The following is a 26,839-nucleotide window of genomic DNA, read 5'->3' as shown; positions in this document are numbered from 1 at the left end:
TTTACAGTAGAATCACAACCTACGCGTTCCGCCTCGGTCATGCAACGCCAGCTCAGGCGCTCATCTACGCCAGTTTCGGCCTAGGCTGGACTTTCGGGGCATTTCGGCCTCTGAACCGACGCCACTGAATCTCTACGCACGGGCTTGACTCGGTCATCTCCACTAGACCTTGTCCTGGTTCCGATGACGTCTGACAAGTACTGTTAAATGGTTCGATCGAGTATTTATTCCAGCGTTGTATACTCGGCAATTATCTCAAGGGATCCAATGTGCCCATGGCTTCTTCAACCTTTCGACATCAATTACGTACAAATTCTTTAGCTAAAATGTCGATCCAACGCCTTGTTCGTTTTGTCTCGAAAGATGATGGCAAGACTTACTACGGCGCTGCAGATGAGGCACTCCAATTCGCCAAACCTTTTCAGGAGGGAAGCCCGTTCTCACCTATGACTCAAATTAGCGACAACAAGCACGGCATTCAGAAGCTCTTGTGTCCCATTGACATCGATGATGCCCGCTCCGTTGTTTGCATCGGCCTGAACTACACAGACCACGCTCAGGAGGCCAAGATGGCTATCCCAAAGGTGCCGGTTGTTTTGTGAGTAATTCGGACTCGATAGCCCATTCTAGAAGACGTGGTCTCATAGTCGTCGCGATAGCTTCAAGCCGGTGACTGCACTTACTGGCCCATATGACGACCTTGTCCTCCCTCGCACTTCATGGGAGAAGGGAAGACTCGACTACGAATCAGAATTAGTAAGAGGGTTCTGGCTCCAGATACAGAGAAAAGTGATTTATTGTCTTAGGTGATCGTGATTGGCAGGAAGGCCTCGCGGGTGTCCAAGGATGACGCACTAGACTATGTCTTCGGTTATACTGTAAGTGATCAGAGCTTACAGGAGAGGCTCGCTAATAACGCTATTGTAGGCTGGCAACGATATCTCCAACAGAGCATGGCAGCTTGAACCGCACTTGGGTGGAGGCCAATGGTGCTACTCGAAGTGTTTCGACTCTTCCGCACCTATAGGACCTGCAATCGTGTCAAAAGATATCCTCGGCTCTGCCGTCGGGCTTGGGATTCGCGGCACCCTCAAGGATACCCAGGTGCAGAACGGCAACACCAATAATATGATCTTCTCTGTAGCCGAGATCGTGTCATTCTTGAGCCAAGGCATGACGCTGCTTCCTGGTAAGTTCAACGCCGTTAGGCTCGCCCGCCATGATTGACTCTTTTAGGGACCCTTATCTTCACTGGAACTCCCGCTGGTGTTGGCTTTGGAAGGACGCCTCAGATTAGTATGACGGAGGGCGATGTTACCAAGGTTGAGATAGATGGCATTGGTGCCATTGCAAACAAAGTTGTATATGAACAATAAACGCACCAAGAGGTGTTGTCAATTCTGTCTAATGCCAATCTCACGCGCGCCAATAATGTCTGTCGAATAAGAGTGCTATGATACCAACCTAACACATCGCTACTAACAAACACTAGGTCTGCTCATAACCAGAAATATCGTTCCCAACGACACTACGATCATGCCACTGAGCATCCACAATCAACGCCCATAGCTGATCCGCGCAATACGAAAGGCTTGCACTCTCCTTATCCCAAAGCCGAAGTTGTTGATAAGCATGCTGACAGGCGTCCAGAGCACACCGAGAAAAAGTTCCCCCAAAAATGGTAGGCATGACTGATCCTTGTGACATCGGGCTAGCAACATCGGAATTCTGAATCTCAGGCTCGCTTGAATCCATGTGATGAATCACATTTGGCAGATAACATGCCGCGATGAGCGATACGGCAGCTGACCAGACGTTCCGTGCCAGAAGCCAGCATCCGTAATGCCGAACGGGTTGTTCTGACTGTTGGTGGAGAAATTTGATTGTGTAGTGAAGATATTTCGCCGCTCCTTTTAACAGAGCGTCAGGATGGGCATCTGGTTCGTTTGTGTCAGAGTGAGCATCTGCGAGAGCCGCGAGAAAAGGGCGGAACACAAGCATCATCAACTGTCCTTGTCTGTCAACCAGAACCTTTCGCATTCGGTGCTTGATTGATTGCTCCAGAGTTTCAATCGTTCCTGGGGAGAATTCGGAGGAAAGCTGTGATGCAAATCGTAGGTCTGCTGGGAGCGAGCTCATCCTATTGTCTCGTTATTTTCAGGTCCACGTTATACTAGGCAGATCTGCTCTGTGAGGTTGCTTCCTGACTCACAAGACTTACCATTCGTTTATCTGACGTTCAAACTCGCACGCCAACGGATAACTGGTTGTTATACTACTTCCGATGAATTCTTCTATACAACCATCAAAATCCGACACACACAATGCTGTGAATGGCTTACCGCTGTAAAGCTCAGCCTTGATACGCTCGACCAATCTCCGGCTGGAAGTCTCAGCCAGGTAGCAATACCACGTATCCGTATCAAGCTGTGAGCCGATATTAGGCCATTCAAATGGCTGAGGCGGCGGTGGGGGAATCGGAGTGCTTTGGATCAGTTGCCCGAGCCTGCCTGGTTTCAAAAGTCCAAGGTGAGGATAGATCTCTTCGGTTAGCTCCAGCTGCATCTTTGCAGTTGCCCACAATACTCTGTGACTAAGCTTCTGCTCAAGAATATCGGGGTACCTATTTAGTCAGAGACTTACGACTTATCTGTGATAGTAGACGCACCTCAGCAACATTGTCTCAGCCTTGGCTGCGGCTGTCTCAACATAGCACCATGCTTTCCACGGCCTCAGGATCCACATCTGATAACTGGCTAAGAGCAAGTGTGCTTGCAAGTCCTTGATAGGTGAGCCATTACTAAACGCCGTGACTCCAAGCCATGGAAGTGCCAGAGTAATGTAATGGGATTGACCAAGCGGTTGCTTTTCCGGGGAAGTCCTTGCTGACACTTCTCCTAGAGCGAGTACTAACAGCAAGATTGCCATGTCTGGAGGCTGTAGTCCTGCTGGTAGCGCCTTTTGTACTGGCCAGTTTTGAAGCTCTCTGTCCTTCAGTAGTCGGTCTTCCAGGTCTTTCAAGAAGTCAAGGTCCAAGATTGGTGACTTGCTGTGGATATTGACAACGTAGTTTCTAATAAGTGATGCTGTGAGATTAGCTGATTCTGGAGTAGAATCCACTTGCGTATCGTCCGACATGACTTGGTCATGATCGAGCGGATCAGTTGTTGCATCAGACCTCACAAACTCTGCCTTGATAGAAGGACTAGGTCCAGGTGTTTCTGAACCTCCATCAGGGTTGAGCAGCAGCTCATTTCGATATGTCTCCCAGTATCGATGCTGGCCGCATCTGGTGATAGGCTCTCGAAGCACATTCCAAGACATTATTATGCCCCCGCTCGGCCACTGATTTCTTGGCCTTGGTGTCTGCTGTAAAGCTGGCGTGCTCGGTTTCGCACTTGATGCTCTCAGAGCTCCGTTACCTGTCACGCCATGAAGCTGTTTGAGGAAATTACTCTCCATGATCTGTATCCTTTCCAAAATGAGCAATGAGGCTTTGTCTAGGCTTGACGTCTAATGTCAGTCGGGAATCGCTGGAGGCTGGTCGCTGCAATCTCACCTGGCGGGTTCTATGTCTGGATAAGTGCATTGTGTGTTGGTCCTGACACAGAAACCACAGCTGGGCCGTTGGCTATCACACCGAGACTTCCTTTGATATTGTTAATACGGCTGCATGTCTTTCAAAAGTGGGTTTGGCAAACCTTGCTCTGCAGACTAGACACGCGTGCAACGCGCGCTTTCTCGAGTACTGACCACCAACACGTTTACTTGGCTCATCCATATCTCAAAATCAGATATCACCTAGTAATACAGAGAAGATTAGCAGTGCTTGGGGATTTCTGAGCCCTCAAGGTCCAAAATATCGTCTCCCAAGCTTGTTCAATTCGATCGCCGTCTCGGGGTTCCACTGCAGGATCTATCTTTGCCTGGCATAGGCGAGGAGTTAAAATCACGCTTTATGTATATAGCCCTACAAGAAGACTTGCTCAGATAAGTATAAGTACTTCATGTGCAATCTGTTTCTTGTATGTTGGAAGGAGTATGAACTTCATGAGCCGTAGTGAGATCATAATTCTAATTAGTACCTAAGGTAGCTGAAAATTCCACTTTCCCGAGGTTTAATCTTCTGTCCGTAAAACTTGGTACGTGAGCCACATAAACAGCTTTGTATCAGCGGAAGGATTTAGTAAAAATGTAATCTTAAGGAATATTGAAGAATTTCATATTAACTTGACCCGGGCTAGGTAGGTATTTACTGATATCTTGCTCTAGCCATCTAACGCATGATGGATAAGGGCATACGAAGGGTAAAACTCAATGTAACCTGTAGAATTACAGAATTTTTTTTATTCACTTCTCTAATTATGTACAAAACTTTCCCGGAGTCTCGGCAAACAATTTATAAATAGCCATCATATCCTCCTCCCCCAAACCATTTTCGTGAGCTTCTCTATAGAGAGAATTGCAAACTTGGACAAATGGAGTTTGAACTTGTACGCTTTGCGCAGCAGACTTGATCAGCTCAGTGCTGTTATAGCAGTCTTTGATGGCCGCCTGGGGTGTCCAATCTCCGTCGAGTATCTTCGCCATCTTCATCTTGGAGTATGCAGATGCCAACGGACTACTGTTTAGTACCTGTCCAAAGGCCTCCAAGTCCAACCCTTGAGCTCTAGCAAGATTCACTGATTCTGCAAGACCAGTGGTCACAGAGACCAGGAACAGGTTGATGGAATATTTGGCCTTCAAGCCTGATCCAATAGGACCACAGTAGATAGCCGCAGTAGTGATAGGTTCGACGACGGCTCTGATCTGTTCAGCAACCTGTGGGTCGCCAGCCATCATGCCTACAAGCTTTCCCTCCTCAGCTGGGACCTTGCTGCCACTGACAGGCATCTCAACAAACTGGCCACCCGCATTCTGTACCTGCTGCGCAAGCTTATGGCTGAAGTCGACAGACACTGAGCTAGTGTTGATCAATGTTTTACCACGTATGGCTTTCATAAACTTTTCATTGGGCTCGTTGTCAATCATGGACTGGATCGCTTTGTCGTCGAAAAGCATCGTGAAGATGACATCTGATTTCTCAACCACAACGGAAGGAGTCTGCGCGGCTTTAGCACCGGCCTCGATGAGGGGCGTGCATTTGGCGGCATTGCGATTCCACACTGTGACGGGGAATTGTCGACGAAGATTGAGGGCCATGGGCGTGCCCATCGTTCCCAAGCCTAGGAAACCAATTCTCATCTTGACTGAAAGTCGCCTTGACGGAATTCTGAGTAGATAGAAATAGTCTATTGTGCTGGATTAATTTATTTACTGGTGGTTTTGTGTATGGCATTATAAGTGAGAACAAAGGGCTCTCATAACAGCATGCTAGAAAAGAAATAAAGTTTTGTACGCCCTTTGCAACACAAGCCGATGCTCCCGATACTGCCGATGCAAAAGCATCGGTTTCGGTAATCATCATGGTTTGACATTCTTCCAATGCCGACAATAACCGGCTCGTGAGGGTTGGCGTCGAAACACGCTCCAAGAGATACTCACATTCTGTGTGGGACATTGCACTCCATTGTCTAACCACCGACAATGTTCAAAGGATTTTATTTACCCTCAATGATATATGTTAGCAACGAGGGATTGTATATAATAAATGCCACAATCTCATCAAGCTGTTGAATCTAAATGCAATATCAAAGTTGATGTTTCTAAATCAAAAAAGAAACGAAAGCGCGTATTAAGTATATTTAACTCATAAAACCTAATAAAACACATTAAAGTATCAACGTGCGTCCAGCAAATTTGAATACCATGCATAACTATTGCCTGCTCTATGACGAACAAGACGAGCAATCAACATTTCCATCCTTCTCAAAATACTTAGTTCCGCTTTGAGATTCAGTGCCAGAGTCTCCCGGATTTCCACTATAGCTTGAGCAAAGACCACCATTTGGAAGTCCTGCAAAGTCACCAAACTGACAGCTCGGGTTGTTGTCACAGCGCTGCATACACTCTTCAAAGCTTCCAACATAAGTGTTGAAGTCTATTTGTCTGAAGAAAACTGATTGAGTAACGTGGACTGCTGTGTCGCAAAGAACCTCAAACTTGCATTGGCATGAGCTCTGAGGCGTGTAGGTGGTGCAGATTGGTCCGACGGAGCGGGTCTTGGTGGTGACTGATGTAGTCTTGTCAACCTCGGTGGCTTGCTGCGTGGTGATTATAGTATCCTGTTCGGCGGTAAAAGAGGTCAAAACTGTGGTGGCATCTGCGGTGGTTGTCTCGGTAACGTGAGGTCCAGGGAGAGTGACAGTCACAGTTCGAGTCTTGGCTGGGAGGGTCGTGGTGATGGTCACCGCAGGTTGGGTCTCAGTTTGGAAATCAACAACCGTCTCAGGGTGAGGCTCAACAGTCTCAGTGACTAAAGAACCCGTTGCTTCGATGGTAGTCTCTGTAACGCCCATACAGGCACAAGCGCTGCTGTACTGCTCAGCATCTGTGCATGATCCAGCATATGAGGGAATATCCGTTGGCTTGATGATGTTCTTGGTGGATCGAGCGGCAATTGCACGCTTGGAGGGAAGGCCATAGTAAGTTGTCTCCGTAACACTAAAAGAGAGTCAGGATGAGCCTTCACGATGGGACGCTATTACATACGTGTTCACGTCAGTCTGAACCACTGTCCTGGTCTATGTCCCTGTTAGCCCTGACATTCCTCAAATAGACACTGCGGTATCCTTACGTTTACGTCGGTCTCCAGGTAGGGGTCTGGTGTCTATAATGAAGTCAGCAATATGAACTGATGGCAGCTTCTTGGTGCTTACAATAGTCACAGTGACAGTCTTGGTGGGGGTTACAGCAACGTAAACGGTCACAGGGTCGGAAGTAACGCTGGTGGTGGCACTAGATGATGTCCGTTATTGTCAATCCATGAATGTATGCTGCAGATGCTCAAAGGACCTACGTTTGATCGGACTGTGTCGCAGTCGCCTCATCTGTCTCCGGGCCCAGAGTCTCGGTATCCTTCAGTGTCACGGTCGATTGCTCCGCAGTCGCAGTCACAGTCGTCGCAGAAGGAATCGAAGTGTATCGTAGGAATGAGGAACAGTCGCTCTCGTGTGCGGGCGGCCATCTTCGAGCTCGGCAATTGGACAATCCAACTGCTTTCAGACAGGCGTCCTATGATTGTCAGCGACGTAGCACCACGGTGCATGGCTGATGTTACCTTTGTGCAAGTGCCTGCATCAGCAGACGCAGATGCGATGAGCAAAGCAGATAACAATGTCACTTTCATTGTGATAACCGTCAACGGCACGCGAGCAATAATGGCTAAACTAAATGCGCCAAGAGTCGAGGCGAATGTTGTATTTATTCATCTGCAATCGGATGTTATTGCCGTCCCCTATGTGTATCTCATCTCATTGATCTGTTCGTCAGAAAATAGCGGCATAAGAAGCGGCCTATCTCCGAACTATCGATTCTGTTCAGGAACCAGAACTTGACTAGCCAATCAAAGGCGTCCTGCTTGTACAAAAGTCTCTTAGTCTCGATCCTTCCTCCAATAGCGGCGGGCCGAACATGATGCAATTTCCGATTTTACGAGGTACCCTATATGACTAGTCCTCGAATGTTTCGAAGGTCAACTCTTCAGGCGCTCCCAGCTGTCCTTTTCTACTAATCGGCGTTTACTAAAGGAAGTTGAGAATTACCCGTTTCTGGCTTGCACACTAGAAGTAACTGTCGACAGCAGGTTCTAGTCTTTCAAACAAAACAAAAAACAAAAAAAGGTTATACCTAATCGATCAGGTTCTTTTTGTTACCGAGAGTCGTATCGTGGAATTCTCTATCGCCATCAATCCAGGACTGGATCAAGTGTGAACTACCGTTTGAGGGCAAAGCCATCATAGATGGCATTGACGAGGTCGTTGTTTCAAAGCTTTGTTGACTGCATCGTGAGGCCCAGAGAACCTTTTATTAGGAAAGTTGTTGTCTTTGAACATGGCCTTATAGTGATTCTGAGGATTTTGGTAGATTTTCTGACTGTTGGGTTTCACATCCACCTTAAATAGTTCTTTTTTTAATTCTTGGCCGAGAAGGATCGCATCATATCCAGGGCGAAGGGTATTATACTATTATCCCAGCTTGGTGCAGTCCCGTGCATGGCACAACATATGTGTCTCAAATCGAGACTGATAAAAAGTTGTCATCTTTTATCTTACTCTCGTAGAACCAGCCTCCCTGATTGACGGCTTACTGTAGAGCATGCAGACAATCGCTGTTTCGGAGTCAAAGATTAGAAATATAGGGTAGTTGGCTGCGGATGATAGCCCAATGATACAGCCGGCCACGAGCCAAAACAGGAAAGTCCGACGGAGTACGGAACCTCCATTTCTCCGCCTCCGCCGAAGCCGCCATCTAAAGCCCACAATATCAGGGTCTCAAATAGGTACAGCGCCACGGTTTAGCTAATGGCAACTGTATCTAGAAGATTAAATAGTGCCAAGCACTATAATGCACTATTGGCTTCCAGGCTTCGACAGAACTTTGACAGACACGGGCTAGTGGCTAGTCTCAAGCTGAAGTCAGGGGTAATTTTCCAACATCCAGTAACCACGGAACAGGATATAACCATCTCTGGGAGGTAGACAATATGTAATTCATTGGATTGATTAGCCAAGTACTCTTGAAATCTCAATAGCCATCTGAAATAAGATCTAAATACACCTTCTGACATTTTCTTTCAGCAAAAGCGGAACTATTTCCGTTTCAGAGCAGAGAACGAGGCGTTCACTAGTTGTCACCGATTGAGCGGACCCGTTGATTTTAAGTAAATAGTCTCATCGCGTAGTGTCTCGACCGCTCTCTTGGGAAATGCCTCTATTGAATTAGGGGCCGAGGTCACCGAATTTCGCAGACGGGATTCACATAAACAGTCGATATGCCGCTGTCTGCTCTTCCCGCCACTTTTGTTAACCATCCCAGTGCCCCTCTTGGCCATCACACTCGTTAAGCCCTTCGCCATGCGTTCTGCTTTCGCTTTGACGGGCCTGACTATCTTGTGCAACTTTGGTGTTGCCCTTGCAGGCCCATGCAAGCCTCATGCAACAGTAACGACATCTGCCCCGACCACCTCGGAGACAAATGGACCCGTCGTTGTCAAGAACGTGATTGGCAACGGAAACTTCGCCGTCAGGGACTCCACCAACCCAAGTAACATTCCCAACTACACAGTCGAAGGTCAGTGTCAGATTGTCGAAAACAGGGGTTATACCGGCGACGGCAGCAAAGAGAAGGGTTGCGTCGAGCTACAAGCTGCCAACAATCCTCCTGGACGCAAGCGAGCCATTGGAAACATCGTCAGCATTTCGCAACAGCTTGACTCCCTCGACATCAAGAAGAAGTACACCGTCCGCTTCTTTTACGCTGTGGTTACTGCCAGCCAGATCAATGTCTGCACCCTGAGCGCTTCCATCGCCGGCCATCAATTCTATACATCAACAATCCTCAGTATTGGAACAGCTATCGACTGGAATACTGTTCTTGAGCAGACCGATGTTCCCGAAACACAGGGTGCTTTTTCAGTGTCGGTCAATTGCCCAATTGGTGGAATTGCGGCTATCTATGTCGATTCGATCTTTATGTCTAACCAGGTCACTCCTGAGACGATCAATGATGTATCGATTGACTTTGGTGATGGGACTGAAGTTGCTACTACTACGACATCTAACGGGTTAAGCAGTGAGAGCACAAGAAGCCCATCGACACAAATCGAGCCTTCCACTAGAACTGATGCCCTCACTTCCGAACCTGAACACCCAACAACTGATCTTTCAATGGGTCCTGATACCAACACTATCCATCCATCAACCAAGACTTTTATCACTAGTGAGACCACCAACACTCAGAACAAGCCTTCGACCGCAAATGAGTTCACTGTCCCGACCTTGGACCCCTCTACAGCACCAGAGAAACAGTTTACGACTCTCACTCTTGACCCATCGACAGCATCAGAAAGACAGTTCACGACTGTCACCTTAGACCCGCCCACGAGCGCCCTGCAACCCTCAACCGCGACTGACATCTCCCCCTCGACCGCAAGCTCTCTACCAACTGGCTCGCGCGTCTGTCCTGTAGGAGCCCCTCCACCAGGATACTGCACACCTGTGCAGCCAGAAGTAACCCAGACGGTGTCCTTGCCAGGAATCCCTCAGGTGTCTGAGAATGATCGTCCTACCGCCCCCAGGGCCTGCTGGGCTTTCGGAAAGGCAAAGCAAGGGACATGGGGTCGTACAAAGTCCAGCAACCCTCGACAAAACTCCATCGCTGACTGTGCCTTGCTTTGCAAGCAGGAAGGATCTGCTTGCAAGGCCTTTGCGCTGTACAACCTGGGCTCGGAGACTAGCTGCTGGATGCTTGGTGATACACTGGGCGTCGTTGGTATTGATCTGAATGCGCAGAACTCCCTGATGTGGAATGATTTCGATTGCTTTGAGTGTCATGATTGTGACATCAAGAACCCGGCGGACATTGAGACTTCGACCGTCGCACCTTCAACCACCTCTCTTACAGCAATCGTAACTACATCGGCTTCTCCCTCCGTGCCTACTCTCTGTCCCAACTGCCATCTCAAGAGCTCACCATCCTCAGACCTTGTCTGTGAGAAGATCGGCAACCTTGGTGCTGTTGATCTCGAGCCGTATGCCAACAACGATTTCGATCAGGCCACTATGCAGACGAACTCGGAGCAGTGTGCGACTATTTGTTACCAGCTAGATGGCTGTGCTGCCTCAGCTCATGATGCCGCTCGGGGACGGTGCATTTTCACCAATGTTGCCATGACGAGCAGCGCCTTCCAGGAAGCACAGAACCTGAACGCCCATGATTACATTCTGCCATGGAGTTCCCAAGGCTGCTGGTCCTGCTCTAACGATTGCTCGGTACAGCATGATACCACCAGTCAGGCTCCTAGCTCTACTGAACATACTGTTGAAGAAACGACAATGACTCCAACACGTACTGAACCTCTTACGACCTTTAGCTCTTCTTACGTTCCAACAATCACAGAGTCCTCCATGCCTCAATGCACCCTGGCTTTATCCGATGGATGCACCTTCGATCAGAACAACTATAACTATCAAGACTGCAGTAAATCGGGAACTATTAGGAACACTTTTACACTCGAAGACAATGAATACCCTTGGCAAGAGGGCATCAACACTTACCAGAACTGCGTAGCCCTTTGCAACCAGATGCCTCATCGCTGCAAGTCTTCGGCATGGGATCAGAACCAACAGGCCTGTGTCTTCTCCTCCAACTCTATCTTCACCTCGGCCTTCACCCCCGGCAATAGTGGCGACCAGGATATGGAGTGGAGTGACCAAAGCTGCTGGAAATGCTTCTGCCACGACCAAGATCGCGATGCATACTCTGCGTCGCTCAGAACTGCTCTCCCTACGGCGACTTGCGCCCCGAGCATCACGAGTGAGGATGCTGTCTGTTCGCTCAAGCAGGTTGACGCCGGTGATTTGGTCTGTCAACATGAGGGATACTTCCCATGGCAGTGGGACGAGGCACCTTCTAAGTTCCCCAACCAGGATTCAGAGGAGCGTTGTGCGGCTCTTTGTAACTCGAACCCTGACTGTCAAGCATCGGGCTGGTCTGAGGAGTATGGCAAATGTGCTATTGGAGTTTGGCAACTTAAGGGTATTGCATGGCAACAGTCTGGTGATACGAAGCTGAGCTGGAGTGATAAGGGCTGTTGGGACTGCTCCGACTGTATCAAGAGTCAGAAATGGCGTATCTACAACTGAGATTGCCAATTACATGGCAAAGCTATCTTATTTGAATGGAATTCTGTGCCTTTGTCTGAGAACAGCTGTTCGGTGGCAGCATTTAAGTGATTTGGATCTCGACAGCAATTGCCCGCCGGAATAGGTTTTGGGATCTCAGCGTAAAGGTTTAGGCCAAATCGTGAAGGAATTTCTCCACATCAATATCATCCAACAGAACTGAAAAAAAATAAAAAAATACTAGCATTTTTCTCCGTACTTTCTACTTTAAATCTAGTTAAGAAATAGAGTATCTTGAACTCCAGTTTAATCGAGAAGGCGTAAATAATGCTCGGGCCTTCTTTGGTTGTTACAGGCAAACGCTCTGCCCTTAATCTTTCCGACAAGAAGCTGTCAGCATATAGCAGTGGCAGGTTATAATAGCAGATAGTGTCGCTATTAGTATATACTTCCTTATAAGCCTGGTTTATAAAGGACTTAGTACTGTAAAGGGTTTGGCATATCGATTGGCAGAAGTAAGACGCAAAGCCTAAAACCACTGAATGCTATTAATTACACGACATTCATACATGACAGCCTTCTAGTTAGACACACTGAGTCACGCAATCGATGCGTTACTGACTGAGAGTCCTTTATAACGATGGCCTTGTAGCCATTCGCTGCGTAGAATTCAAAGTCAAGCGCAATCTCAAAACCGGTCCAAAGGATAGTATTGCTGACATTTTTTTAAATTGGGGTTTTCGTTTGGCTGCAGGTCATGGAACTTTTACTGCTGCTGATAGGCAGTTTCGTCCTGCTGTAGGATATCCAATTGCGATCGCTACAACATGCTGACATGCATGGCCTTGAATACCGAATACTCCCTGGCATGCTTTGTCCCAGAGAAAGAAGACGTAGTTCATGCCGCTAATCGGTGGTCCCACGAGTAAAGCGGGTGGTAGCACAGTTGAAAGGCAATTTTGTTCAAATCCCGTCGGCTGTTCGTCGAGCGAGCAGTATCCCATCGCTTAGGGTCTTGTTTCCCTCGTTGAGTCCCGCTGGTGTGACTTTCTGCTTTTCCAAAATGAGGCTTACCTTTGAACGTAGAAAAGACGGCTGGGGTACGGAGTATTCTTAGTTCAGACTGCGGAGTATGTGTAGCCTATGCGTGATACGAAGTACAACGGTAACATTAATCACCTGTTGGAGCAGCCTTTGGATATGTTTCCAGAGAGTTGTATTCTGGTGGGTCTATACGAAAATGCAAGACAGGGAGGGCTCAAACTTCAAGGCAAACCGCTTAGCTCGCATAAACAAATATACTGGTTGGCTGTTGCGTCACCGGGTACGGCGATTGCTCTATAAGGAGGTATACATCCCCGTAGCTTGGTCCCCCTCAATCAGTAGATGAAATCGTGAAACTGAGACCCGGCTTATCTCCTGAACTTTAAATTGATAACAGGGTTGTACGGAGTCGGGGATTGGCCCAGAGCATAACATAACAAGGAACGTTGTGCTGTTGCAACAAAGCAAATGGAGAGCCACTGCGACGTAATGCAAGGATCTGACACGGGACAGATCATGCCAGCGCCCGCCGAGATTCCCTTCTTCCGGGGCAATGAGTCGCGTCTTTGACTTAATCCAATAGTAGAGCCACTTTACGACTTCTAGATTCGCCACGTTTGTGGTTCATCATTGTCAGCCCAATGCGACATGATTTCTCCTCCTTTTCTTCCAGAAGCGCAATAAAATAAGGTTCCCTACCCGTAACTAATCATTTATTAGTTAATAAAGTCTTTTAGCCGCCGTTCAACACAAACTCTACTCCGTACTAATCTCGCCGATCCAGAATGGCTAGCCAACTCAAGGTATCGGACGTTGAGCTTATGACTATAGGCTATCGCAACAGAACGATCCTTGTGTTTTCAATCTGCTTCCCTTTGGCTGTCTTGTCAGTTTCTCTCCGGTTTTTGAGTCGCGTCTTGGCTAAAAACCCCTTCTGGTGGGATGACTGGTTCGCGCTGATTGGCCTGGTAAGCTCTCCGCGTGTTGTCTCCGTCGAGATTCGCCGACTGATTCGTCTTTTTTCCCCCCTTCCCTCAGTTCATGGCAGGAGGTTTCTGCACCTGTCTCCTAATATGCCTCCCGAGCCTTGACCTAATCAGTGGCAAAGAGCCCATCACGACTGAACTCATGAGCCATACCGCCAAAGTAGCATACGCCGCCGAGTTGATCTACTATTGCAACCAACTCAGCCTCAAGTTTTCCATCCTCATGTTCTACTGGAGAATATTTGGGCAATCGAACTATATCCGACGGTCTATCTATTACATGGGGGTGTGCATTATCTTGTGGTTCATCGCCTCAGTCAGTGGCCTACTCCCTTGCTGCCATTCCCGTATGTTGTCGCTGATGAATATCAGTTTCTCATCTCAGCCCTTCAATGCGTCCCAGTACAAGCAAATTGGGACCCGATCGCGAAACAACAGCCTGGTGTCAAATGCGTTGACTTGAATGGGTTTTTCTTTGGCACGTCGATTCCGAATATTATGGCCGATTTATTTCTGGTTGTTCTACCGATTCCACAAGTGATTAAACTCAAGATTACCACGGCTCAAAAAGTATTCGTTATTCTGTTTTTTATCCTCGGTGGTTTGTAAGTTCTCCTCATCTGCATTCCAAGCCAGCAATGCCCGCTAACTTTGTCACCAGTGTTGTCATCACCTCCATCGTTCGACTGGAACTAATCACCACAGTCAATTTCGCAACCTTTACCGTCAATTTCTCTCACGTGAACGCGGTTGTATGGACCATGGTCGAGAATTGTTGTGGCGTTATCAGCGTCTGCCTGCCTTCACTCCGACCCATCATCAGATTCATTCCTTGGAAAGCCTTCCAGAATGCCTTTATACGCAGCAGCCAGGACTCGAAATCTCAATCTAAGCAGTCAGCAAGAATGGATGCAAATATCTTCGGACGATCCCGCCAACGATCTCAATGGAGTCAGATTGAGTCGACAAACGAGGGCCGGTCAGTAGCACAGCCTGGCATTACAAAACAGACCGAGATTGAAGTCAATTCCATTGAGATGGGTTCATTATCGAACTCGAGTCAAGTGCGACTTGCAGGGGCCGCGGACGATTCCAAGCCATGATGGCTTGCAGGTCTTGGTGTTGGTGCTTTGTAAGATTACTACAGTCGCATTTGATAGTGACAATAGTTTCGAATGGCAGCTCGTATACGGATACCCTGTGTGCTGTTCGGCTTTGAACACGTTTGGAGGATGTGATGGCCCTTGATATGGAGTATGACTGTTGGAAACAATAAAAAGTGGTGTGATGTTGCTGATCATCTACGGTATTCCTGATTTCAGTAGCACTTGTTGCTGCACAAACTAACGAACTGCATAAGCGAGGGTCAAAGCAGTCACCGTTGGGGCCAAGTTACTGCCGGGTTATGCCTATGTTGGAGTACGAATATTGGAAAGAACCAAAACGGTGTGACCACCTCCCGTAATCCCTGTTTCAGCTGCTGCACAAGACACTGTCCCATGCAGCCCAGTGAGAAATACCGAACTGGGTGGATTCCACGGGTAAGCGTCAAAACAGACTTTGGCCAGTAGCCGTTGGGACTAATTTCTCCCCGGCTCATATATTAGCCGGACGGACGACTAGGGTCAAATACGGGAGCTTCTTCCCTGCCCATGCCCAAGCAAGCCTCATCCTAGGGGGCATGCTTGACATCAGTGTAGATCTTTATTACAGGCCACAAGGGCTCCAAATGTTAAATTCCGCGATCGAATAGGTATTTTTGCCGCGGCGGAAATAGGTATAAGCCTTGCAATTGGGTATTCCCAAAGAAAAGAGGGTATAGAGATGGACCTGATTCTACTGATCCAAACGGATTAGCCACTCAGATAAGTATATCATTTAGCGTTTGGAGCCCTTGGGGCCTGTCCTACCGAGATATTGTACGCCCGTAGGACCCTTACCACTTCCACCGTCTTGTCTTCAATGCTACCTGGTGTGCCATAACCCCAGGTCTGAACCTGGTTGTGATTGGAGGATGAATCAGGTGGAGAAGAAACATTTGGGGGTAATACTGGATTTTGGGCTCACTCGAACCATTTTGGATCACTCCCATGTCCCAAGACGCTCTTTCAGGGTCTCGACCGGGTCGTACCAGTAACTGACTGTTAAAGCCACGTGGGTATACTTTGAGAATTCGGGGTATCATTTCCAGATACGGAATACCGAAGGATTTGGCTCAAGTACCCCCATATACGGAGTACTACGTAATAATAAAAACCCCTTCTCCTCCATTGTTTTTTCTACTCCCCATCTGCTGCCGGTACCCTGTAACTCTTTTTACCTTCTACCCGTCTTCGTGTGGCAACCTGTCAATCGCTCTGTCACTCACTTGACACGACAGGACCAGCAACAAGCAGCTTCACGCCCAAAACCCGACGATGAAGGGTCTATTCCTCCTCACTCTATTCGCCCAAGTACTCGCGTTCTCAAACATCAAAGTTAAAGTCGAAATCACCACCCCAGCCATGGACTGCCCGGTTGAGGTTGGCCACGTCAAGACCCAGGATGGGATTAGGCTCCAATATGCTCAGGCTGGTCCCAAGGGGGGCCAGAATTTACTTTTTATTCCGGGATGGCGACAATCAGCCGCTGAGTGGAAGAAGCAAGTCAAGTACTTCTCTGAGTCTGGTTACCGCGTGACTGCATATGATATGCGTGGTCATGGAGAGTCAGAGAAGCCTGACTTTGGCTACCGAGTGACTCGCTTTGGTGCCGACCTTAACGACGTCTTGACTTCCCTTAACCTGTGGAACGTCAGTATTGTGGCCCATTCTATGGGTTCCTCCGTTACGTGGGCCTTTTGGGATCAATTTCCTGCTGAGCGTAAACGGGTCGACCATTTCGCCATCGTTGATCAGCCATCAATTCTCGTTCGTGATCCCACATGGACCAAGGAGCAGGCTGAAACTTGGTCTGCTGCGCTCTTTGCACCGGAGCAGGTCTACACCTTTTCTCACAACATATCACTCGAGACTCCTCCCTTCGTCAGGTCAATGTTTTCTCCTGAGCTGTCGGAAGCCGATTATAAGTGGGTGCTTGCACAAAATGAAAAAATGAGTGATAAGCATGCTGCGACATTGCTTATCTCACATGCCTTCCTTGACTGGCGTGATGTTCTGCCACGCATCAATATCCCGTCACTGGTCATATCTGGAGATATTAGTATCGTTAATGCTACGGGTATCGCCTGGGCTGCATCTCAGATCCCAGGCGCAAAAAGCCGAACCTTTACAGCTGAGGAGAAGGGAAGCCACTTTATGTTCTGGGAGAACCCTAAGCTATTTAATCAGGTTATTGAAGACTTTATCACTTCTTAGGAAGTCGGCTATAGATCGCATCTAGCTGGTAATGCATTTATTCCCACCACCTTACATCAAGCTCCTACCTACTTGCATTACACTTTTGTAAAGCATGTTTAAACCCCAATCTTCCCGCGCTCCAAATGCACCTCGAATTCGTCTCAAATCGATGACCATTCATTCCCTGGGCAAGTCCCACCGCCATCTATATGACATCCATTAATCGAAAATGTGGGGAGTTGTCTTGAGCGCATGTAGACGCGCCAGTCAATGTTTGGCCCCCTCGTGTAACAGCAACCAGCCACTCGCTGTTGGACCAATTGGGTGGTGAGAGGGGAGGTATCAAAAGTTCCGTTTTGCCGTCAGTAACAGGCTTATTTGTTTCACAGCGCCGTTTTATAAAGTAAAAAAGTAAACAGCTAACCTTGCTAACGAACGCTTTCCACATTGTGGTATGGAGCTATCGGAGCATAGCGTTTAGCTTTCAGCACGCTATTATCATTTAAGCAGCGACAAAAAGGACGCAGCATCATAAAGCAGCTTTATGTGAGGGAGGAATTGACCCTCAGAAATTTCTGCAAGCAGGTCAATTGCATTTCAACTCTATGCCACTATGAGAATCGTGACGAGCTTTGCTTTGTGTATAATATAATGAGCAGCTGTTCCTAGATGCGATGCCTATTGGCCGATTAGCCACAAGTGCCCAGGCCTGCCGGAAACAGGTTCGGCGACCACAGCCCAAACCTTAGGCCAGATCGTGGGGGAATTTCCCTGCGTCAATATCCCTCAAGATTCAGGTCAGGTCGGAAAGATAAGCTATTTGACTGAAAGATAGATAAGGGCGGCATGAATCAGGTTTCGGGCCGCCAGACCTGCTTTTCTTCGCTTGCCTCATGTCAAATCATTTAAATCGGCATCTCACTGGCGTTGCAGCTGTGGTGAGACACGGCTGAATGCAGAAACAGCTGGAATTGATCACTGGTGCTCGCAGAGCAAAGCTTAAAATTATGGGCGGCAGTTAACTATATAGTTCAATGCTGGATTCTTCGCCCATGCAAAAAGGTGACTTCACCGCCGCGTGGCTGGCTGAGCGGATAAATGGTATGTTCTCATGCAAACCTTTCTTCACATCACAATGAAGGCGGAATGTGATATCGTTCAGCTATTGTTACACAACAAGCCTTGGGGATGAGGCAGTGCGATATAGAACGTCAAGTCAAGCTCCCACGCGATCTAGACCAACCATGTCCCTTAGCGCCTCTAGGTTGGTATAGAGGGAATGTATAATATGTTGCTATGTGCATATTTTAGTAGACTACTAGGTAGGTAGTCTATACGGAAATGCTTATCGACAAATACGACCAATACGGTTGATACGACGAATACGACTTGTGGGGTAACTAGCACGTAGTCTAAGCGAGAACTGTAGGACGAGTGGCCAATGAATGCGTTCCATCCTTGATTCTTACCACCATGGGTTGCACTAAGTTATTCTTAGCCGTGCTGTTCGTCCCCAAATGCATCGCCCTTGGATTAATGAATCTCGACGTTATCTATGATTATGCCTCTAGAGTTCATGTCGCAGGGGGTGAAAAACTTTCCGCTCATTTAGCCAAGTCTCGTCGGACCTCCATTGGTCCGAGATACTCTGTTTCTTACTCGCACTTTTTACAGACGAGACTTGTGGCTGTGAGCCTGTGTCATGACCCAGAACTTATCCCGGCTATAAGATCTCTGCCCAGGAGCATCACCTTTTCATCATTCTCCATTCGGAGTATTCGAAACTGACAGACAGTCCGTTGCTAGATCTGTCGTAGCCAATATAATGCATATCATCATCATCGGCGCTGGTCCAGCGGGCCTCGCAGCTGCCCTTGCACTCTCCCAAACCACCATTCAAGGCTCGCCGCCCCGAATTACTATTCTCGAGTTGCGCCCAAAAGTCGAAACGCTAGGAGGCACGATTCTGCTAACACCCTTGGCGCTACGGTACCTGGATGCTCTTGGCGTCGGATCACGATTACGGAAACTGGGTATGCCGGTCCGAGGTGTCGATGTCGTAGCTCTTCGGACTGGCCGGACGCTGGGGCAGATGTTGCCGGGAACAGATGCGCTGAGAGTTATGAGACATCAGCTTGTGCAGTGTATGGCGGATGCTGTTGCTGAATTGCCTAAAGACCTGGTCACCTTGCGCTATGGCGCGAGAGTCACTGACATACAACAGGTCGACGACCAGAAAGAGGACGAGAGAGCAGTTCTTGTCGACGTACAGTTTGATGCCGGGAGGTCGGAGGAGTCCATCAGTTGTGATATCCTGCTTGGATGCGATGGTATACACTCTTTCGTTCGGACCACAGTTGTGGACTGTGAAAGGACGAAGACGTATTCGGGTCGTGCCATCGCCTACGGCTATGTCAACTGTGATTCTGCTGGAGACATTGGTTTAACAACATTGAATGGGAAGCTGCGCCTCCGAGACTCTACTATGATCCAAGGTCAGCATGGATCGTTCTTAATAACCTATTTCGAACCATCGAGGGGAAAGGTATACGCTCTTGCTATCATGCCGATGGCAGAGAATCAAGATGCACGGGAAGGATGGAAGGCTTTGGGAGAAGACAAAGTTGCAATCAAGCGGGACATCGTGGATCGTTTCAAGGAAGGCGGTATCAAAGGTCTCGAACCCATCATCAACGAAAGCGACTGGTACTTCTACCCTGTCTATATGCTTCCTGTGGATGGAAGATGGAGCAAAGGCAGAGTGTTTCTTCTCGGGGATGCCGCTCATGCTGTAAGCACTGTTCAATACTCGCCACGACTATATCATCTAACATGAGCAAATAGATGCCACCCCAGGGCGAAAGTACTGGTATCGCGATCGAGGACGGTGTCCTCTTCGCCCACGTACTTAGCGAGGGGATATCAAGGGGTATCCCCTATGTGATGGAGGCCTACGAGACTCTGAGACGAGATGATATCACGAAGCTGCACTCTGAGACAATGTTTCGCTGGAATACTGGGAGTTCATCGTCTTGGCTATGGAGTATCACGATGGAATTTGCCACTTGGGTCTATCTTCTTCTTGCCAACTACCGACAGGAAGATTACTTTAAGCGGGATGTAAGACGCTTTAAGCTTCCATGACTCTAATAGCTATTGTACAGACCAATGATTTAAGGCAAATGTTATTTAAATAGCTCTCTTCCTTACATATCGGATGAAACTACACCTGCAGCTTTGCACTAAAAAAGCCACGAATTCAGTAACCCATAGTGTTGATATTGTTAATCTTAAGATAAACCGAAATATCCCCATCTTTATTGTACCAGAGCAATCGAAGCTTCTTTGGTAATGCAGATAAATGACTATGAACCAGCTGCCTCACGCAGAAATGCCAATACATGTACATAGCTCCAAACACCACTAAGCTGCGCCTCCACCAATAAATAAGCTGCGCCACGGCTGATAAGCTGCGCCTCTATCAATAAATACTTCAATTCGATAAATTCCTCTCTAGATTTCCCCGCCCTCCCTAGGCTTCCTCTACCCCATCGTAAGATCAAGTCGCGTGCTAAAGAGCCTCTAATTATGGCCTCAACGACATCCTACAGTCAAGGAGAGCCCTCACAGCGAGCTCCGCACAGGCGAGCCAACGTGGGATGGCTATCCCCATGTACGAGCTTCCCAAACTTGACATTACATTTCATTAACGCCAGCAGCGACCCAACCGCCAAAAGCAATCATCAACAGCAACTACGGCCCCGCGCTTACAAACGAGGAACTGTATGCGTTGGCACGCAGCCTGTCTAGATTAGACCAGTTTCTCCTTCTGTATTGTCAGCATTTCTACCAGCAAATCGCGTCTGGACAACTTAACCCAGGCGATACATCTGCGCAGAGACTCGCTCTAAACGACTTGGAGGATCTTCAGACAATCATAAGTCAAATTCAAGATATAAACACCGGCCGGTTTGTGTTTAGTAGTCTCTACCTGAAGGAGAGGCACATCCTTTACTATTGGGGAAGAGCCATTTCATTTCTCTCTCAGAATCTCCTAGCGGGGGATGAAATACACCAACCGTCGCTAGGTAACCTCAAAAGAGTCACTGAATATGCCTCTGATATTGAGAGTGCAGTACTTGATGCAGGCTCGGCGGGAGTGTTGACATCTGACTACCGATTGGTGCTTTCTGAGCGGTGGGATCTTCTCGAAAGCGTATTCAATTTATATCATCAGCATTCACGATCTCCTCGAACGGTTGCGAAATGGTGAGTCATTCTGTAAGTCATCCAGAAGCAAGCTAAAACACACTTCAGGCCCAACATAGCGCGCAGAGCCCAAGCGGCACCAAAAGTGGTGCCTCAAGACAGCAAAACAGGCCTTCCAACGCAGTCCGGTGTATGTATGTCTTATGACCAAATTTGGACATAAACTGACCTCAGCTCATAGACATTTACAACAATACTCTGGTTGACATTCGTCGGAACTACCTTATCCAATATCTGGACCTTTGCTCTTGCCTACAACTACTCCGACCACAAACCGGGAACTACAAAAGACGCAGACTTCTGGTTTCTCATGCAAAGCTGTTTCACGCAGGGGTTCACCTTGATCATCTCAGGTATCCCTTTGTGGGCAGATACTCGATTGCGGAAGCGGACTTGGGTGCCTCCCATGTTGCTAGCATTGATCTGCACGATCATAGCACCACCGCTATATCTCACAGCTCCGACGGAGTGGTCGAGCTTCGTTGGTCTTATAGCTACAGGCATACAGGCTTTCATGGTTCTACAGCTTGTGACGGTTTCAGGTTGAGTGCAGGGCCTCTGGCTGCATGGCTAATTAATGTTGGGTGGATGAGTCACGGCCGCGCTGCAGGGCAAGGTTTGGAATCAACACTTACACAGGTTTGTGCAATAAGGGTGTATGAATAAGAGATCATATACAACCTTGGTGAGGCAAAACTATTGAGGAGTACAGCCAAGTCACTATGTAAATTTGTGGTCGATTGCTGCCTTGAAAGTCAAATCTTCTATGCTGCAAGGTCACAATACAGTCACAGACCGTGTCTAGCTAGTCGAAATCAACAGTACTGACTGGTGAGTGTTCCTAGGTTCAAATGCACCATGAGCTGATGTATTCATTCTATTCCAGCTAAGCCTAACTAATATCTTTGCGCTGAATAAAGCCCCAAGCCACAAATCACTACTGAGAATAATACATCTAGCCCAACAACCCTAAGTCTAACACTTGAGGCATTTGATCAAGACAGGAGCGCCAATCCAAGGCCACTGGGCACTCAGGATGATTCCACCAGAGTTACAAAAGAAGCAGTCCCACGCACTAGTCTCGCACTCAATTTGATACTCCAGAGTCCCATGGACGCTAGAATTCTCTCCTGTCTCAGGCCTTGCCTTGTTGCGCATAGTGAGGTCCATGCTACCAGGCATCTTGTAGTACTTGTCAACCTTCTGCTCATACAGCCGGCACTGGCCCTCATGGCCCGGTCGCGTATCGGGCTGCCTGCAGACCTCTGTGACCACCTCTCGCTCGGACGAAAAGTCCTTATTGGTTGCCAATTCATCGAAGACTTGAGCCATCTTTTCGAGAGCCTCGGTGGCTGGGTCACCCTGGCATTTCCAACTGATAGTACACTTGCCGTTGATGGCTTGCTTGGTAGTGTCGCACATGTAGCTATCCTTGAGAAACGCTTTTCTGGCGGTATTCATGATCTTGCTGGCTGGAATGTTGTAGATTTCCACCGTGTCCTTGTTAACGGAGCCATGAATCTCTATTTCTTGGGGCTGAGGTTTTGGAGGATCGGGCTTCGGGTCGTTGGGGCTTTTGTAAGCACTACCTTGCTGGTGATTACAGACGTAGGCGCTTGAACACCACTTGCCATCGGCCAACTGGAACACTCTATCACGGTGGTACGAGTAGCATGTAAGGTCATGCTTAGGCTCAAAAGAATGGTGAGCCAGTCCCGACTTGTTAGGGTCCTTGACGTTTTCGTCGATAAGAACAGCAAACTCGTCGCCATTCGGCAAGGTAAATCCAAGCCCCCCCTGCTGCGTCCAAGGATAATGGCCAGACCATGGTATATTGATCATCATGGTTGGCTTGTAGGTATTGTCTCCTTGGCCCGTCCAGACGTCGCCGTTGTAGTACATGACCTCGCGGGAGGTTGAGCCGCCATTCACGCCGAGACCGATGCCACAATCGGCCAAGACCAAGTTCTCATTCGGAGTGTTCTGTGAAACAGCAAGAGGAGCGGAAGAGAAAAAAGTCAAAGCCATTAAGGCTAGGTGAGAGGGTTTCAGAGCCATCTTAGTAATGGGTAAGGGATAGAAGAAGGTGTACTGTTTTGCGTCTTGATGTAGGGAACTCTGGACTTGAGTGTGAAGTTGATACTGAGTCTGAAGGCGAACTTCTTGTCGCTTATATATTGTTTGGACTCTCTACAATCAGTGTATAAAATACGGTAATACAGTAATCACAGTTACACATAACAGCAAGCCTTTTGCAGCTGCATGCTGTCTGCTTACTGGAAGAGCCATTTTCTCATGTGTGGGCTGTGCAATTCAGAGGTTAGACACAAATCATAGTGTTTGAGAACAGAGTCAGTCGTGGGTAAAATTGTGACGCTACATTCGGGCTCGCCGACTCTGCAGTTTAGTGCCTTATTCTGATTATACCACGCAAAGTCATTGGATCCACATCTATGCATATCTGAGTAATGAAGACATGGGTGAATCCACTATTCTGTTGCAGCTGAGAACTACCTGGTGTTTGAGGTGTCATTGAGATCCACAGAGTAAGCGTAATTCTCTCCCAAAAGAGACTTTTAAGCTTAGATCCTGTTTCCTGCAGGATACTCGTATTTCACCTCATGCAGACATAAGCATGGGGCATACCCGTTGTATTTGCTGGCTAGTGATACGACCCTTGAATGGCATCTTGGCAGCGCTTAGAAACTCGGACTCTGCCGATACTGAGTGGGTCCCCGCTGATTCCAAGGCCGAGGTACAGCTCTATTCACAACCTCAGAAGGCAAGTATTACAATGTTCGTGGGTGTCAAACTGTGTCAATTGTAGTCATGATGGGGCTGAAGCCTCTTTTAGCCTGTCAACTGTATTACATCCCCAGCATTTCAAAGGGGGTGATTTTAACAAACTGATCTTGTATTTCTCCATCCTAATAGCCTTTTTAGCATTGCATCCTTCCTCATGGGCGGTGTAATAATGGCCACATAAAATACACATACAATGGCAACCCTCGAGGCTGGTGTTATAATCAAAACAAGGCATGGTCCGTCTGGTACGTGATAGAAGTATCTTAGGCGGCAAGGATACCAGGTGCCGTGCTCGGATCAAAAACATTCCATACAAACGGCATTCCCAGACTAAGCCCATCCTCTCCAAGCTTTCTCCCTTTGACGGCTTTACTGAACTCGGATAAAGTGTCTGAATACACTTTGGCAGCTGCACGGGCCTCCTTGTTGATCCTGGCATGGAACTCAGGTTCGTTAAAAAGAAAACGAAGTGAATCAGCAGTATTAGCCATCTGTGCTTGGTTGAACGCTGTAACAAGCTCAATCTGCTGTAACGAGGCATCTAGGTCTGGGAGAAATGATACGAGGCTAGAGATGCCCTTGTCCTTTGGCAGCGGCTGATAGAGCGACAGTGGGTGCATCGGCAAAACGGCACTGTAATGCACAAGACTATTGCTATTTAGCGATCCATGAAGGATCGAGATGAGATACGCGTGATGGGTGAGTACCGCGACCAGTTCTGATTTAGTAGAGATGGAGTCAGGAAAATCCACTATGGAGGCGGCATGAGCTGCTTCATGAAACCATGCGACGAGCTCGTTATCCGCGGTGATTGCATCGTCCGATGGGTAATATGCGTCAACATACGCGGTGATGAAAGTCCGCAGAGCACCTAGGATGACTGAAGCATCGTCGTAGTAGGGAAATGACTTGAACTCAGGACCGTAATCGCAGTTTATCAAACCCCGCCGGGTGAGCTTCGTTTCAAGATGATTCGCCTGCCAGGGAGCACATTCAGACTGCCAGACCTGTTTACTGTACTTGATTGCCTGGTCACCGTTCCAAGCAAAGTTCTTCTCGATGTCGCCGCCGGGATTAACGAGAGACACGCTAGCTCCCACGCGGTATGCGAAAGAATTGACGCCCACTGCACGATGCGATCAGTTCTGTTGTTTGACTGAGTCTTGGGTGTAACCTACGGCGACGGATCAGACCCCAGATCGGGTGCATGTCACTGAATGACCGAGTAGCCGACATGTAGACGAGGTCGGAAGAGATGTGAGATGAGGCTAGGTGATACCACTGATTATGCCAAACATCATTCATGTTGAGCAGTATCTTGGCTAGAGTCCAGTCATTGTCAGCATCGAGAGGAGTGTATACCAGAGGCGAGCCATTGTTGGGACGAATGGCCAGTGGTAAGAAGTCTTGTGAGACAGGATGAATGAAGAACAGCGCCTCACAAGCGCCAGCGTAGCGACCTTTTGTCAAAGTCAGGTTCGCCAGATTGCTGTGATCCACAATAAATAGGCGTCCTTCTTTCTGGAGAGAGCGCTGAGTTTTTGTTGTGATCTTCCCTGCAAGCTTGTCGTCGATACGTAGGGCTACTCGCTCATCTGGTCTGACTCGTCGTAGGCTTTCGGGGTGTACAGAGAGCCGCTCCATGGAAAACGACAGATCGGACTTGGCATTGCGGAGGACTCCTTCAGCAAGCCCATCTGGAACGCTGTTCTGCCACTGGCCATCGTATAGCTTGAAATAGGCTTCGAACGAATCTAAATGGAGGGTCTTGATATTGGAATGAGCAATGGCAATTAGCGATACTTTAGATAAGTGTTTATGACTTACTCCGTTCAGGGACGCTTGGGCTTTGGCAGCATCCTCGTCAATATGCTTGTAGACAGGTGCCTCAGACACCTCGAAAGCACTGTAGTGCGCCTTGACGGCTTTTTTACCGAGTGGACCTGAGGGCCATGGGTTAACGCCGATGAGAGTATCATCCACTCCGTACTGGAAACCTTGACGCGTCTTTTCGATTGCGGCAGCTCGGCCTGAGTTGTTGCTTGACGGGAGTGAAAAGGGCCGTGGCGGATTCGCTGCTGCTACGGCTCCCGCGACATGTAACAGCAACGCGACATTCAAGAGCATTTTTGATTCCAAAGGCGAAGAACGAGAGACAGGAATAAGGACTGGTTGATGCAGTCCCTGAAACGGAGAAGGTTCGTTCTTATAGGTAATTACGATTCAACAACTAGCGGGCGTACAATAGGGATTAAACGGCCGTCGGAACCATTTTACAATAGCAGTGCTAGTAAACTGACTTTCAGCATCATTTCCCAATCGCCCGCATCAGCATCAAAGTTTAAATTCACGGCCGGCAAATGGCTATGCAGCACTGACCTTCAAAAGCTGGGGCACTGTCGGCTAAGTTCGGTGCCCGCGGATTGGATGCTAAAGGACCGACCTATGTTCTTTTGCTTGACCAGAGGCATGGTAGAGCCTAGTTGACCTTAACTTCCGCCACAAAGGCGGACTGTATAGTATGCCACGGCATAGCACATATCAGCCTGGAGTGTGTGCTTCACATTGGTAGTTATGGCCAAGCTTGGCAGGTTGCATCAGTGTTCTACCGAGA

The 26,839-nt window shown here is 48.2% G+C and overlaps 11 protein-coding genes across 11 annotated transcripts; 6 read left to right on the top strand and 5 right to left on the bottom strand.

Moving 5' to 3' along the window:
• Nucleotides 1–326: 326 nt before the first annotated feature.
• Nucleotides 327–1,376, top strand: FPRO_05399 (uncharacterized protein; the record flags this gene model as incomplete). The annotated part of the gene is made up of 5 exons (XM_031231012.1): nucleotides 327–598; nucleotides 648–756; nucleotides 807–878; nucleotides 928–1,189; nucleotides 1,237–1,376. The coding sequence occupies 5 exons, from the start codon at nucleotides 327–329 to the stop codon at nucleotides 1,374–1,376; spliced, it is 855 nt and encodes a 284-aa protein (XP_031081092.1).
• Nucleotides 1,377–1,488: 112 nt separating this feature from the next.
• On the bottom strand, nucleotides 1,489–3,324 carry FPRO_05398 (uncharacterized protein; the record flags this gene model as incomplete). Its single annotated transcript, XM_031231011.1, has 4 exons — nucleotides 1,489–2,140; nucleotides 2,222–2,294; nucleotides 2,343–2,623; nucleotides 2,669–3,324. The coding sequence occupies 4 exons, from the start codon at nucleotides 3,322–3,324 to the stop codon at nucleotides 1,489–1,491; spliced, it is 1,662 nt and encodes a 553-aa protein (XP_031081091.1).
• A 1,038-nt stretch (nucleotides 3,325–4,362) lies between these two features.
• On the bottom strand, nucleotides 4,363–5,244 carry FPRO_05397 (uncharacterized protein; the record flags this gene model as incomplete). The annotated part of the gene is made up of 1 exon (XM_031231010.1): nucleotides 4,363–5,244. One exon carries the CDS (start codon nucleotides 5,242–5,244, stop codon nucleotides 4,363–4,365), a length of 882 nt encoding a protein of 293 aa, XP_031081090.1.
• Nucleotides 5,245–5,828: 584 nt separating this feature from the next.
• Nucleotides 5,829–7,288, bottom strand: FPRO_05396 (uncharacterized protein; the record flags this gene model as incomplete). Its single annotated transcript, XM_031231009.1, has 6 exons — nucleotides 5,829–6,603; nucleotides 6,652–6,683; nucleotides 6,737–6,769; nucleotides 6,819–6,897; nucleotides 6,959–7,173; nucleotides 7,220–7,288. The coding sequence occupies 6 exons, from the start codon at nucleotides 7,286–7,288 to the stop codon at nucleotides 5,829–5,831; spliced, it is 1,203 nt and encodes a 400-aa protein (XP_031081089.1).
• A 1,726-nt stretch (nucleotides 7,289–9,014) lies between these two features.
• On the top strand, nucleotides 9,015–11,804 carry FPRO_05395 (uncharacterized protein; the record flags this gene model as incomplete). Its single annotated transcript, XM_031231008.1, has 1 exon — nucleotides 9,015–11,804. The coding sequence occupies one exon, from the start codon at nucleotides 9,015–9,017 to the stop codon at nucleotides 11,802–11,804; it is 2,790 nt and encodes a 929-aa protein (XP_031081088.1).
• Nucleotides 11,805–13,612: 1,808 nt separating this feature from the next.
• FPRO_05394 (uncharacterized protein) lies at nucleotides 13,613–14,916 on the top strand (the record flags this gene model as incomplete). Its single annotated transcript, XM_031231007.1, has 3 exons — nucleotides 13,613–13,795; nucleotides 14,018–14,418; nucleotides 14,475–14,916. 3 exons carry the CDS (start codon nucleotides 13,613–13,615, stop codon nucleotides 14,914–14,916), a joined length of 1,026 nt encoding a protein of 341 aa, XP_031081087.1.
• Nucleotides 14,917–16,230: 1,314 nt separating this feature from the next.
• On the top strand, nucleotides 16,231–17,169 carry FPRO_05393 (uncharacterized protein; the record flags this gene model as incomplete). Its single annotated transcript, XM_031231006.1, has 1 exon — nucleotides 16,231–17,169. One exon carries the CDS (start codon nucleotides 16,231–16,233, stop codon nucleotides 17,167–17,169), a length of 939 nt encoding a protein of 312 aa, XP_031081086.1.
• Nucleotides 17,170–18,976: 1,807 nt separating this feature from the next.
• On the top strand, nucleotides 18,977–20,295 carry FPRO_05392 (uncharacterized protein; the record flags this gene model as incomplete). The annotated part of the gene is made up of 2 exons (XM_031231004.1): nucleotides 18,977–19,942; nucleotides 19,996–20,295. The coding sequence occupies 2 exons, from the start codon at nucleotides 18,977–18,979 to the stop codon at nucleotides 20,293–20,295; spliced, it is 1,266 nt and encodes a 421-aa protein (XP_031081085.1).
• A 444-nt stretch (nucleotides 20,296–20,739) lies between these two features.
• FPRO_05391 (uncharacterized protein) lies at nucleotides 20,740–21,967 on the top strand (the record flags this gene model as incomplete). Its single annotated transcript, XM_031231003.1, has 4 exons — nucleotides 20,740–20,824; nucleotides 20,871–21,420; nucleotides 21,469–21,550; nucleotides 21,602–21,967. The coding sequence occupies 4 exons, from the start codon at nucleotides 20,740–20,742 to the stop codon at nucleotides 21,965–21,967; spliced, it is 1,083 nt and encodes a 360-aa protein (XP_031081084.1).
• A 428-nt stretch (nucleotides 21,968–22,395) lies between these two features.
• On the bottom strand, nucleotides 22,396–23,478 carry FPRO_05390 (uncharacterized protein; the record flags this gene model as incomplete). The annotated part of the gene is made up of 1 exon (XM_031231002.1): nucleotides 22,396–23,478. The coding sequence occupies one exon, from the start codon at nucleotides 23,476–23,478 to the stop codon at nucleotides 22,396–22,398; it is 1,083 nt and encodes a 360-aa protein (XP_031081083.1).
• A 1,010-nt stretch (nucleotides 23,479–24,488) lies between these two features.
• Nucleotides 24,489–26,352, bottom strand: FPRO_05389 (uncharacterized protein; the record flags this gene model as incomplete). The annotated part of the gene is made up of 3 exons (XM_031231001.1): nucleotides 24,489–25,351; nucleotides 25,404–25,992; nucleotides 26,053–26,352. 3 exons carry the CDS (start codon nucleotides 26,350–26,352, stop codon nucleotides 24,489–24,491), a joined length of 1,752 nt encoding a protein of 583 aa, XP_031081082.1.
• Nucleotides 26,353–26,839: the final 487 nt, after the last annotated feature.

The sequence above is a fragment of the Fusarium proliferatum genome (assembly GCF_900067095.1).
Source record: "Fusarium proliferatum ET1 genome assembly, contig: FPRO_scaffold004, whole genome shotgun sequence".
Taxonomy (NCBI): domain Eukaryota; kingdom Fungi; phylum Ascomycota; class Sordariomycetes; order Hypocreales; family Nectriaceae; genus Fusarium; species Fusarium proliferatum.
Note: the sequence above shows the minus strand (reverse complement) of the source record. Positions and strands in the feature narration are given on the sequence as shown.